Source organism: Streptopelia decaocto (assembly GCF_964273445.1).
Source record: "Streptopelia decaocto genome assembly, chromosome: 7".
NCBI lineage: Eukaryota > Metazoa > Chordata > Aves > Columbiformes > Columbidae > Streptopelia > Streptopelia decaocto.
In genome coordinates this window covers 16,126,427-16,139,104 of record NC_138661.1, presented here as the reverse complement: position 1 = coordinate 16,139,104, position 12,678 = coordinate 16,126,427, and the positions used below count along the sequence as shown (strand labels likewise).

The following is a 12,678-nucleotide window of genomic DNA, read 5'->3' as shown; positions in this document are numbered from 1 at the left end:
TTTTCTAAAAAAGGAGACTCCTGATCTTTGACTGGACAGGTCTAGCTCATCTCTGTAAAACACAAACACGATGCTGGTGAGCCAGTCAAAACACTCCACAAACAGGCTTTTGAAATTTAGCCTAAGTGAAATACTAATAGAAAACAACTGGAAAAATAATTAAAATAAATTTTATTAATTTTGAGACTATAAGCAAAGATTAACTTGTTCTTAAAAGATGTGCCGAACTGTGTGTTACTGAACCCTTGTGCTCTGGGGCCTCCCAGCTCCAACAGAAACGTTGCAGGTAAAATGGTCAACCCAGAGATCAAATTGTAGCACGTACATCATCATTTTTAACCTGAGTGTCCCTTAAGAGTCCACATAGCTATGAAGACAGTTCATTCATCAGAGGAAAGAGACAAGCAGACTTGTCTTTAAAAAAGGTCAAGAAATAATGTCTTCACAATTTTTTCTTTATTTAGACCAAGACAGAAAAGTAATATTTTGTAAACTCTAGAAGATTTATGGAAAGACTAAAAGGAACTAAAAAACAAAAGCAAAAAGACAATACAAGGTGAACAGACCATAACTTTATTGGAGATATACTCAGCTACAATTATTACAAAAAACTATTAAAGGTAATTGTGATCCATAAGGTGCAGATTGCAAACTTCTGCAGCATGATTACAGTATGAATGAATTACATTTTATGTCCCTTAAAGACAGCTGCAGCATGTGATGGTAAATATTTTATTGTCCATCAAATTATATTTGTCATTCATTCTACTTGATTTTAACCATCTTTTCAGTCGAACTATTTACAATAAAAATGCCTGCAATTTCCAATTCTTGTTCACAAACATTTTTCTCTCCAACTTGCTGCTGCAGTAAATTCTGAGTGCATCTACAAAGCAATTAAAGTAGTCTGTGGTTGCCATTCAAATAAAAGAGGGAAAAAACCCAAGGACTTTATTGGATAAAATTTATTTTTATGAAACGTAGTTAGCTTTGACAGAAGTTAATTTTAACTGCTAGTGGAGTATACTACAATGACCTCTAGATATTTGCTAACATAATTCAGACTGAGTTACAGTTGATATTTAGATTACATTTCATGGTCATGAACGGTAGTGTTTTTAACTTTTAAACCTAATATGAAAGTAAAGAAACTAACTTCTTGAAAATTAGAGCAATTGGAAAAAGATCAATGTCAGTAATTAAGTACCAAAAATCAAAATCCTTCTTGCTTTACTCACGTAACAAATACAGAGATTTCCATCAGAATGTTTTTGTAGGGAACCCCACTCAAAACACACAAACTCAGAATACTGTCAGATAAAGGCAAGTGCAGTTTCACAGCAGACCACGGTGCCGTTTGTCATTCTCGGGTTACGTGTGCTGCTGTGACTGGGATGCAAAGATTTCACTTTCTATACCAACGTATGCGCGTCGCATAGTTATGTCATAGGCAGTAACATAAGAATCACATTTTCCAGTTTCTAGCTCTATTTTTGCTTACAAGGAGGAAAACCCAAACTATGCAACATACATATAAGCACAAGATCTTCAGGTACACAAAAGAATGCAGTTCCATCAGTTAAAATGATACCACATCAATTTGCACCAGCCGAGGATCCGGCACCTCATCCCTGGGCCACCGCTACATTCCACCCCAGCATGGAAACTGGTTCTCATCCAAGTTCTGTACTCTGCAGTCACAACATACTATTGTGTCATGAGACTTAAAAATAGCAGGCTTTTTTTTCTGTATGGACTTTAGCAGCATCGAGCTGAACAAACGCTTCACAAGTCGCTACTGAGCATTCCATATTCAGACTGAGGAGCTATTTAGTTGAGGTTGACCATACTACTAGGGGCTGTCTTCTCGCAAAAACTACATTACACGCGTAATATGTTGGTTTCTTCAGAGATAATTACTGGAGTGTCAGAGGTCATTCTAATTTTAATTACTTCACATAACAGTAAAATGATGTAGTAGAGAAACAATAGCTTTAAAAATACAATCGAGAGTTGTTACACATCTTCGTTGTATTTTTCCACATACAGTAAAAATGCCACAGACATTACAAATGACCTATTTAAGTTGTGCAAGTAAATGACACATTGCAGGCATTATAATTATCATTTTCAAATTCAGTAAATCAGAACAGCAGCAAGGCCAAACCACATTTTTCCTCTCTGTTAAGTATTTTTTCCTTGAAATGAGGTAAAGCATGGTACCAAGTGCAATGCTTATTTGTGCTACATGAACAGAACAGCGCAAAAAAAAGCCATAAAAATAAAAATGCAGCATAGTTAGGAGGACTGTTTAAAGTACAGTATAACAGGACTTAGATAAAAAAATAAAACAAGGTTCATGCCAACTAACCCCCACACTATTTATGATGAGCCCGTGTGGTTGCTTTTGAAGATGGGTTGCAACAGTCCACTTACACTTGTGCTTATAGCATGTCAAGTGATTTCTATCCCAACCTTCAAATGATCAGATTTAGGTCTTTAATAGAATACACTGTCCAATATCAAAATCATATCAACTGTAGGGTAAAACACACAGATGTATAACATGGAAACTAATATGAATTTTCTATCTCAAAGGATAAAAAATATTTCAATGAGGTCACACTGGAAAAAAATTGCGGCATCTTAAAAGCATTTAAAAACGCATGAGCAGCAGAAACTACTTTATAGTCAGCCACTACATATTTCAGATTTCCAATTTGTAGGCTTTATTTAGTAACAAAGTGATCATTAAACTATTCTGAAACACAGAGCAAGTTCACTTAATATTCTTGGCATCAGAACACCCTACAGCACTTTATGCAAATAATTACCTGAAACCCCTGAGAATCTACAACCTTGTAACAGCCAATATGGAATTCAAGGCATTCAAAGACCAACTGAAATTTTAGTTTTTCATAATGCAGTTAAAACTATCAAAACTTTCTAGATGGTTTATTCTTATCTGCTGATTTATGTCTGGCCAGAAACACAGAACTGTTACCATTACCGATCATGTATTTTCTCTAAGAAACTTCACTTCTACCATGAGGAAAGAGCTATAATTTAAATAGGTGATTTTTTTTCAAACAGTTAACTGAAAGCAATTTACCTTCGACAACTTAGATACATGTTTTCAGTGTTCTGTCTCATTCACATTCATTTCATACACATTGAGACTTGCAGGTCTTACACTTCCTTGTTGTACTTTCGTGACTGAAGTACCAAACAAATGTGCTAGAATTTTTTGTAAGCTACTATTTTAATTCTTGGTCTGACCGCTATAACAATGCTGCTTTCAAATACAAGAACGGTCCTTTTTGCAGAATGAAAAATGACTGAGATAGAAAAATATATGAACTTTTGAGAACTGTATTTCAGAAAAGCTTAATGTCTACTCCTTGTCACAAAGGCTTTTTTTTTTTGTTTGTTTATTAAGAAAGCAAGAGCTGACAGTTTTTGTTTTGTTTTAGTGTGCATTTGTGAGGAAAGGAATAGGGTTTAAAAGCAGGAAATACAGTATTTATTTGTAATTTAATACGTAAGACACAGCATCAAGTTCAAACTATTGTGCTGGAAAACGTTAAAACACCTTGCTCTGCTTTCTCAAACTTCAAGCATAATTAACAGGGCAAAATTGCAGCAAACCTCTACTGATATTGGTGGGAATACGAGACCCACAGCTTTTTTAAAAGGTAAATTAAGAGGTATTATAGTTACAGTGCAAAAAATTAAAATTTCAAGCATAATATATAAACATAGCACCAAAACAGAAAAAAACAACGCATGCAAAAAAAAAAAAGAAAGAAGGAAAAGAAAAGAAAAAAAGAACTGAGGTATTTAAGTGAAGAGTGCCTACAAAAATCTAATTAAAGAAGTATAGGCAAAGCCTACAAATAAAAGTATGATTTCCCCCCGCCCCCAGTAGACCAAAACACCAATGACCTAGTTTCTCTAAATAAGGACCTAAATCACAGATGTATCAAAAGTACGGCAGTTATATCTCAAACATCAACTTTCATGTTATTTAACAGCACAGCTTTGGTAGGTGAAATATGCATGCAACTCTGAAAAGTACAGTAAGAAATTTACGTGGAAATATCTCTTAAGTGTAAAGGTGCTCTGTTTGTTAAATACGTAACCAATTGACTATAAAATCTGCAGCATATCTTAGGTGTGATATGTCTAAGGTTATTTTTGTTAGAGTGACAGTTTGCACTGTGCAATTCATTACTGTTTCCAGTATTGGAACTATCTAACTTGCATGTTTGTGTAAAATTGGAATTTTAGCCAAAGACCATATTTCGTTTATGGTATAAAAAAAAAATTGTACACTAATCACCTCCTCAGAATTGTTAAAAATAACCTAATTACATATATATGAATACAATTTCTATTATAATCCCGTAATAAGTCACAGCTATAGTAATGAGTTGTACTGTAAATATAGAGCTGTATCATTGTAAAATGCACGACAAAATGAAGGGAATGTAAAACAGTTTGTTCCAAAAGAGATCAGAAATTAAAGATTATTAATGAGGGTTTATTTATTTTTAAGGCAAGAACCTTTTTTTATGCAAGACTGTGTGGCATAAGGAAACTGAAGTTTCATTCTACCAGTATGCCAGCCATTTCAATTAAAATCTGTCCCTAACAAATAAGTGCAATAATGATTGGGAATGCCATCTTAATGTCAAAAGATGACATGGAGAAGAGAAAAAAAAAAAGGAAAAAAAAAAAAAGGAATACTGGCACACTTATTCTTTCTTATACCAAATCATCCAGTACAGTTTATCAACTGCTTTATGACTGGCACTAGTGCACAGATTGAAGAATTTCAAGGTTACTATATATAAATCTAGCAACTGCATTAGGCATAAGATCCCTGGCCTTCTAATACTAAGCAAAGCTGTACTGACAATAAAAGTAAACCAAAAAGACCTGACAACAATTATTCTGAACACTTGCTAAATGTCATCATTAAAGCACTCTCGTGATTAAACAAAGCAGAAGTGAGGAAAGAAGACAAGATTGTGTTTGCGCAAAAAACTATAACTACAATTAGTTCCAAAATTTTATACACGTTAAATGCTTTGTTATCTATTTTGTTATCCAACAAACTTTAAATTCTGTCTTCCAATTTGTTCCTCTCAACATCAACATTTTTAAACATTTGCTTTATCGGTATGTGGTTTTTTTCCCCCATTTTATTTATTTTTAAGAGGAGTCTCAGCTGTTTGGGACCTGAGGTTGATTTGCTTTGAGGCTTCGTAGTGCTCTTCTCGCAGCTGCAGATTTGGCAATCCTGTAGCTTCTGCCAACACCTTTAAACTTTCCCTTTCCTACAACTTCCACTGTTACTCTGACCTTTCCATCGTAAGTTCTTTCTGCAGGACTGCAAAAATATACACAAGAATTACTTACTGCCTAGGCAAGTTAACATTAGAACAGAGACCTACGTTCTCTTTTCTACAGAAGTTAAAGCAGTGTAGGTTTAACAGAAATCATTACTTTTCTCAGAAAGGTATGCAAGGGAAAGAAATAAAAAATCAGTGAACAAATGACCATGCTAGCTGTTTAGTGCAACAGAAATTAAAAGTAATTCCTGACATTTAAAAATCCTCAGTAGTTTATGAAGCACAGCCTAAAAATATTTTATGGCAGCGTATACCAAAGGAAATATTCTCTTACCTAAATTTGGCTGTCTCTGGCTCCATCTCCAGCAGCTCTCGCACTGGTGAACGGGGCACATTAGCAGAAAATTTTTCTATTTGGGAAAAAAAAAAAAATATTTAGCTTTGTTCTCTTCATAGCAGATGGCACTTAATTATTTTTTTTTCTGAAAGCTGACAATACCTATTAATGGCCTCATCATTGGATAGTACACTTGCCAAACCATTTCCAAAGACATTCCACTATCCATATAAATGGCACCAGCAAGGGACTCAAATATATCCCCCATGGCCTTTGGTACTTCAATGTCTTCCTCTTTTTCTTCGTCTTCTTCAGATCTTCTGAGCTGTTTGCAATTAAAAAAAGCCAAGGAGGGGGAGGGAGAGAGAAGGGGAGGAGAAAAGAGAGAAACAATTACTTCTTTTAAAATAAAACAAAGATCTTCAGAAATTTAAGTTCTCTCACATCCTATCCCGAGCTGCTTCCTTTAAGTTTTTCATTGACAACTTTCCACAGTGAAATAGTTCTTTTATTCCCAAACCAGATTGCTGGATATATCATTTTTCAAATGTGAAAAAAAAAAATCCCAACCACCATTGCGTACAGAGACCTTATATGCTTTGTGAATTCCTCCTGAAATAATTCTGTAGGATTTCACCATGGGTCTGTTTTTTCCAATAAGAAACAGACTTGTCTCTATCAGTTAATATGAGAAAGCTACTCGTAACAAAGGAAGAGTTCATACATTAAATATCTGTTAGAATGAGACTAAAATCTGTACGTCTAATCTCTGGATGAAAATCGCATGTACTTTTCCTTACCTCATTTAGCCCAGACGACAAGCATGAAACCAGCATTAGTAAAACAAGCCATAAATAACTGATAACCAGCAATATCAGCCTGAACTAACAGGCATATTTAGATATTTTTAAATGCATCAGGCAGTGTTTTCTTCTATGCTACTAATTTCAGACACCAGCCTATTCTAATTATTAAAACTAAACTTGCAGTATACGTCTTATAGGTCTTGAGTTAATCTAATCCTTTATGGAAAAATAACTCAAATATATCTAATATACATTCACCTAAGTCCAAACAAAGTAAGCTGAAAACAAAGTTTTTGACCCTTACTGTCCTCTGGCTAAAGAGAAATAAGTATGTCAGTCTCTTCCCCCAGCAGCTACTCTCTCCCTCTGGCCCCTATTTGGGGTTTTAAAGTCGATTCTGTCCTCTTAAGCGTCACTGTACTACTTTGCAAACTAGTCCCACTCAATATTTCTACCTAAAATAAATCAAACAAAAAGTTAGACTTGATGTGTACACATTCCAAATGGGAATTTTGAGGTTTAAAAACCAAATTCAACTCTTTTGAATAGCACATTTCACACCAAGTGCAAAGTGCCGCACTTCTGAGTTATACTGAAATAACAGAAGGAGAGAGAAACTATAAGGCAAGGGACAACAGATGTTTCAGGAGTGAGATTTGAAAAAAGAAAAGCAGATGACGTGGAGACACACATGGAAACCAGTCTGGCTGGCACGAACTGCAGGAACAAAGACTCTTGCATTAACTCTGATGAAATAAGAGTTCCAGTAATTCAGTGCCAGACCAAGATAGGGAGCAGGCGTAGGGAGAGTGAAACAAGAATTTTATTTGAAACAGCTATCACACAATTTGGTTGAAACTTTGGTGGAAGTTTCTAGGCAATCTTTTTGCATACCAACAAAAACTGAACAAAGCTAAAAATCACTACTATAAGCTCTTAAAATAAGTATTCAGCCTTTTCACTCATATTATGAAGAAAACAAAACTGGTAACAGAGTTTAAGCCTCTGATATAAAATAATTTATATTCTCTACATCTCAGTGACAAATTTATTAGTCAATGTTTTCTTGAACCTTTCCATGAAACATATGGAATTCACTTTGCAACAGAGTGCATGGGCTATAAACACATTTATGTAACTGAAGTATTTTGCTTCCCAAGCTTTTAAATTGTACATCAGAAATGATAAATTACTAAAGACAAAGATAACATGTTTATTTAGTGCTGCAGTATTCTCAGAATATTTTCTAAGAGATTGATCAGTTTTTCAGAAGACAAACTACTAGAGATAGCTATTGGATAACACTTTTAAAGAAAGGATAATGAGAAGGTCCATCTCTTCCAGGACTCTGATTAGAATTTGACTTGCAAGGCCCTTGCTCTCATACATTTTCTGATCAGTTCATCTAAATGAGTTAGTTTTAGTCTATTCTCTAGCAAACAGATGTTCATTATCATTACCTCTCCTGCATAGCACAGATATGATCTGAGTTTGGAAGTCTTCAGTTACACTATTTTTCAAGTGGCTTATTTGAAAGACACATAAAATGTTTCCCTGGCTATCAGGGAGCATGTGAAAGACCCCTGAGTACAGTGCAATGACACCTGCTCTTACAGAAATGGTCACACGAAAAACAGTGGAAATATCTGTCAGCGCCAAGGTAGTATTGTTCATGATGTTGAATGGACATCCTGAGTCAGCATTATGTGACTTAGTAATGCTTTGTCACAATTTTATGGCACAGTAGTGCTTCCAATGTGTCAGTGACAACAGCAAGCTAAGTGTTTCCCCCCAACATATTGTTCTAACACCACCACAAAAGCAAAATAGTGACTAAAATCAAGCATCACAGAAAAATCTAGAGGCAAACTAGTTTCTATTTGATTATTTTCTGAATGTTCTAACTTTTCACTTTCTGAAGACTGTATTTTACCTTGCATATTGCAGGCTTTATTACTGAGAGCCTGCTTCTATGGCTGTTGTGTGCGTAAAACTGAAACATTACAAAAATCGGCATCACGCTAAGAAATCCAGTGACATGCTTCAAATCTTCTACATCCACTAACCTCAGAATCCATTCCTTGCATTTCATTCTTTTCCATTTGAAACTGCACAAAATCATCAATAACATGAAACAGTTCCGGAGAGACAGCTTTGAAGTACTTGTGGTAATCATACTTTACAGCTAACGATGCAAAAATGGTATTGTTGACTAGAGCAGATCGTAGGTCAGTAAGAACTCCTGGAGAGTGTTGCCGTGGGTCTTCATAAAGGTGCTTGGTTATGAGGTAGTCCAAAATTGCATCTCCCAGGAATTCTAAGCGCTGGTAACAATCTTAAAGCATTGGAAATAGAAGAATGTAAAACAATACAATTAAGTTTAACACACACATTCTTTCCAGGCCTTTCTGGATAGGAGGTTTGGTACGCTGCCATATAAATTCCACAAACTAACCAATGCTCAGAGAAGACAAGCCGGATTTTTTTCAGAACAGGCATCTTCATGTTTAAAAAGAGTGTTATTGAAATATTAAAAAACCCAAAACAACAACAACAAACCCAAAATAAACAAACAAAAACAACCCCCCCCCCAAAAAAAAACAAACAAAAAACTCAAACAAAAACAAACAAAACCACCCCCCCAAACCAACCAAACAAAAAACCCAACTCAAAACAAACAAAAAAATAAATTGAAAAACCAGAAGTTATATCTAATCATAAAGTCACTTTTGAACCCAATCTTAATTTGTCAGGCCAGCAAAACAAATGTGTTTATAATCAATTAATGATTTTACTCAAGATTTTCACATTGTGCTGAGAAACATCAAAAAGTAAAATCAAGGGATTCCACCAGCAGGCTGATCTGAAAACCATAACAATTAAGCCTCAAAAAAAAAAGTATTAAAAGCAGGGGGAACATACAATCTAAGATTTTTAATTAATTTGCCACACATTTAAATTTCTTAAAAAGCACTGAGCAAAGACTCCCATTCAGAATGGGTCGTCTTAACTGGAAACTAAAATTGCCAGGACTTTGCTGTTCGGAAAATTGTCAGGGGACACAGAAATGGAGAGCTACGGAGGTCTGGTTTTAGAATATAAACAAAAGCAAAAGTGCCTCTTGAAAGCAAATAGGGATAGGTTAGTAGAGAAAGAAGAAAGACAAAATTACTACAAAAGTAACATGAGAGGGAAATAGCTAATACTAAGTTGCTTTTCCAGCAGCTGAACATAGATGCTGCCAGATCTCAACTGCTAGTTACTCCTTAAGAGAAAAGCTACAGGTAACAGCAACTCACAGCTGTCTTACTTGGTAAATAGAAATGGAATCAAAACATTCTGCTACCAATAATGTAATTTCATCTGGACACTAGGCCTCAAGGTTTCTCTCCATTAGCACACAAATGAAAAGGAATCATCTATTTTCTATATGTTTTGTGAAATATTTCTCAAAAGTAAACATATATGTGGGTTATATTACTTAAAATGAAATACCAAAGGAGCATTTCAATGTGTTGTCAGAACTGTTTCTCAATGTACTAACATTTCAAAATGACTTATTTCTTTAATTAAAGCAAAGCTTTCTTCTTGGAATAAGGAACCAATTCACCACCAGGAAAAATTTAGACTGCTGACCACACAGGAATCTGCCATTCACTAGAAATAGAGTTGGAATTTCACCACGGTTTGCTTTTAATTGTGTGTTATCACAGGAAAATATTTAAAGTTTTAGAATGAAAGAATACTAAATGAATTAGTATAAGCAAAAGTAATTCAAGAAGATTACAGAAATACAAATTCGTACTGCTGCAAAATCTTTTCTGTTCATGTACAGAAACATTAAACAGTTAACCTGAAATTAATATTTAGTCTGATTTAGTCAACTGCTTCAAATTTTGACTTTAAATATTTACTCAATGAAATGCCTAGATTTAAATTAAGCCTTGCAATTCACAACTTCAAATGGAAATCTCCATATTTTGCTATCCTATAGACTGTTCAGCTAATATAAGTTGTATAGTCTACTTTTAATCTTCAAAAGTACAGTCAAAGGGAAATATTCTTGGGATTAAATTATGGAACAGATTTGCTAAATATATTTTCAAAGAATGATCACTACTTCTAGAAGCACAGTGCAATTTTCCAGAGTTCTACAAGAACTAATTTCAGCTAAAGGAGGGTTTAATGTCAGTCATATATAACTAGTGATACAGCACCAGAGATGAAAAACGCTCCTCCTTCCCAAAACCTGGTTAGGCTTCAGTAAATCTTGTATCTGTATCAAGTCGAAATATGAATAATCATTGAGATACAGCTTCAAGAAGTATCCCCCTCTAAATAAGGGGCAAGATATTATTTTCTAAGATTTTGTATTCAGAGACTAGGAACTTCTTAGAGTAACACGTGATGTCTGAAAAAAGACTGCGTTTGGGAACACAACCTGTACTACTTCTCTTGCATTTACGATATAACAAAAAAATAATTTAAGACAACTTACCAGTAATGGTATTATAATGGTAGGAGGCATGAGTAAATGCCTGAAGAAGATAAGCCTTGTTCTTAAAACTGTAGTTTATTTTCTTCTCAAAGTTTTCAAAACCAGATATAAGGTGATTTAGGGTTTTTTCAGCATCTGGGTGATCAAACATACACCTTGGTGGAATCTTCAAACAGCCATACTCCAGGTCTTTATACAGAGAAGGCTCCGAATTAGCTACAGAAGCAGAAAACGAGTTTGGTGAAGGACTTTTCTGCTCGCTGTGACAGTTTTCTCTGGTAGCACACAAAGCGCCTTCCCAATCAGTCTTTTTAATTACAGGGAGCACCTTCAGTCCCAGTGAACACAGGAAAAGCTGAGCAGCTCTTTCACCACAGCTGGTCAGATAGCAGCCCAACAGGGCTTCCACACAGTCCGCAATGCTCTTGTCAGCAATACACTGCTCTGTATGCAAGTCATACGAGATAGACTGTTTTCCTGCATCAACACCACAGTTTTCTTCTGACGGATTCCAGAAGCCCACTACAAAATCATCCTCTTCAACAGCCTTGCTAGGATCCAGGTAGCACATAGCATCCCAAGAGCTGTAGTCAAAATCATCAAAATCCGATGAAAACTGAACGTTACCCAGGGATGACTTTTTGGGTACTTTCCATTCATAGTTTGAATCAGTGGTTGAAAAGTGAGAGAGAGAAATTTTCTTCACAAAAGCCCCTGATCCCATTAGCATATTATCAATGAATTTGATATGCTCCTGATCGTACTCCAGAAAATCATCTTCAAAGTCTGTTTCTTCCTTGGGTAGCCTCCACATTAGGTCTTCATCCTCTTCATCATCATCATAATCATCAAGTTTACCATTAGCCAACAGGTTCTCCTTTGTCTATGAAAGAACACAAAAATACGGTACTGAAGAGGGAAATAAGTAACTTTTATTCCAGAACTGTCTGAAGAGCAAGATATGAGTATTTTCTGCTAATAATAAGATGGATTTTTTAATTAATGTTGCTAATAACATTGTCTGATCAGATGCACAATAAAACTTCAATTAACATTTGCATCTTAAGACTAGAATAATTGTCCTGGAATACAAAATCCTTTATTACTAACCTACAATATCATACGTTCTACATATAACACATGCTGCATTACATAGCAACTCATGCTTATACCTGAATGTGACCCACATAGAATTAACTTTAAAACCACTAAACATTATATGCTTGCAAGCCAAAGGGAACAAAAGAAATAATTTTAAATTAACAAATTTAGAGAAATACAAACAGTTTTGGGTGCATCCTTCTCTCTAGGTGCTAAGTAAGGCTATTACAAATGTTCAATCAATGTAAGGCTGAAGATTCTTTCGACATCCTCCTACGGCAAATATTAAGGGGCTTGCAGGGTTTACTGTAGTCACAATCATAATCTCCATTTTGGGACACACAAACAGAGAACGCATTCAACGAAACAACTAAGAACTTCCTTACCCGAGTCCCTCAATAATCATCACTTGAAGCAACAAAATACAATCATCTGTGCTCTCAAATATAGCTGCAAATTAATTCAGTCTACTTGGCAACCAGTAAAAAGCTTAGTGAAGGAGTGCAGGTGATTTTTATATTACAGATTATATAAGATAATCTAATACAAGTTAGTTGGCAAGAATGTAATGCTTATCTG

The 12,678-nt window shown here is 35.1% G+C and overlaps 1 protein-coding gene across 5 annotated transcripts in view; it reads right to left on the bottom strand.

Annotated features, from left to right (window-relative positions):
- Positions 1–552: 552 nt before the first annotated feature.
- DICER1 (dicer 1, ribonuclease III) overlaps positions 553–12,678 on the bottom strand; it is a 65,431-nt gene continuing 53,305 nt past the window's right edge. For all 5 annotated transcript variants that reach the window (XM_082059623.1, XM_082059622.1, XM_082059625.1 and 2 more), the window contains 5 exons: positions 10,999–11,881; positions 8,567–8,835; positions 5,857–6,019; positions 5,692–5,767; positions 553–5,395 (listed from right to left, as the gene is read on the bottom strand). In XM_082059623.1, the coding sequence (XP_081915749.1) occupies positions 5,230–5,395; positions 5,692–5,767; positions 5,857–6,019; positions 8,567–8,835; positions 10,999–11,881 (1,557 nt within the window). In that variant the 3' untranslated portion in view covers positions 553–5,229. The remainder of the gene's footprint in view (positions 5,396–5,691; positions 5,768–5,856; positions 6,020–8,566; positions 8,836–10,998; positions 11,882–12,678) is intronic.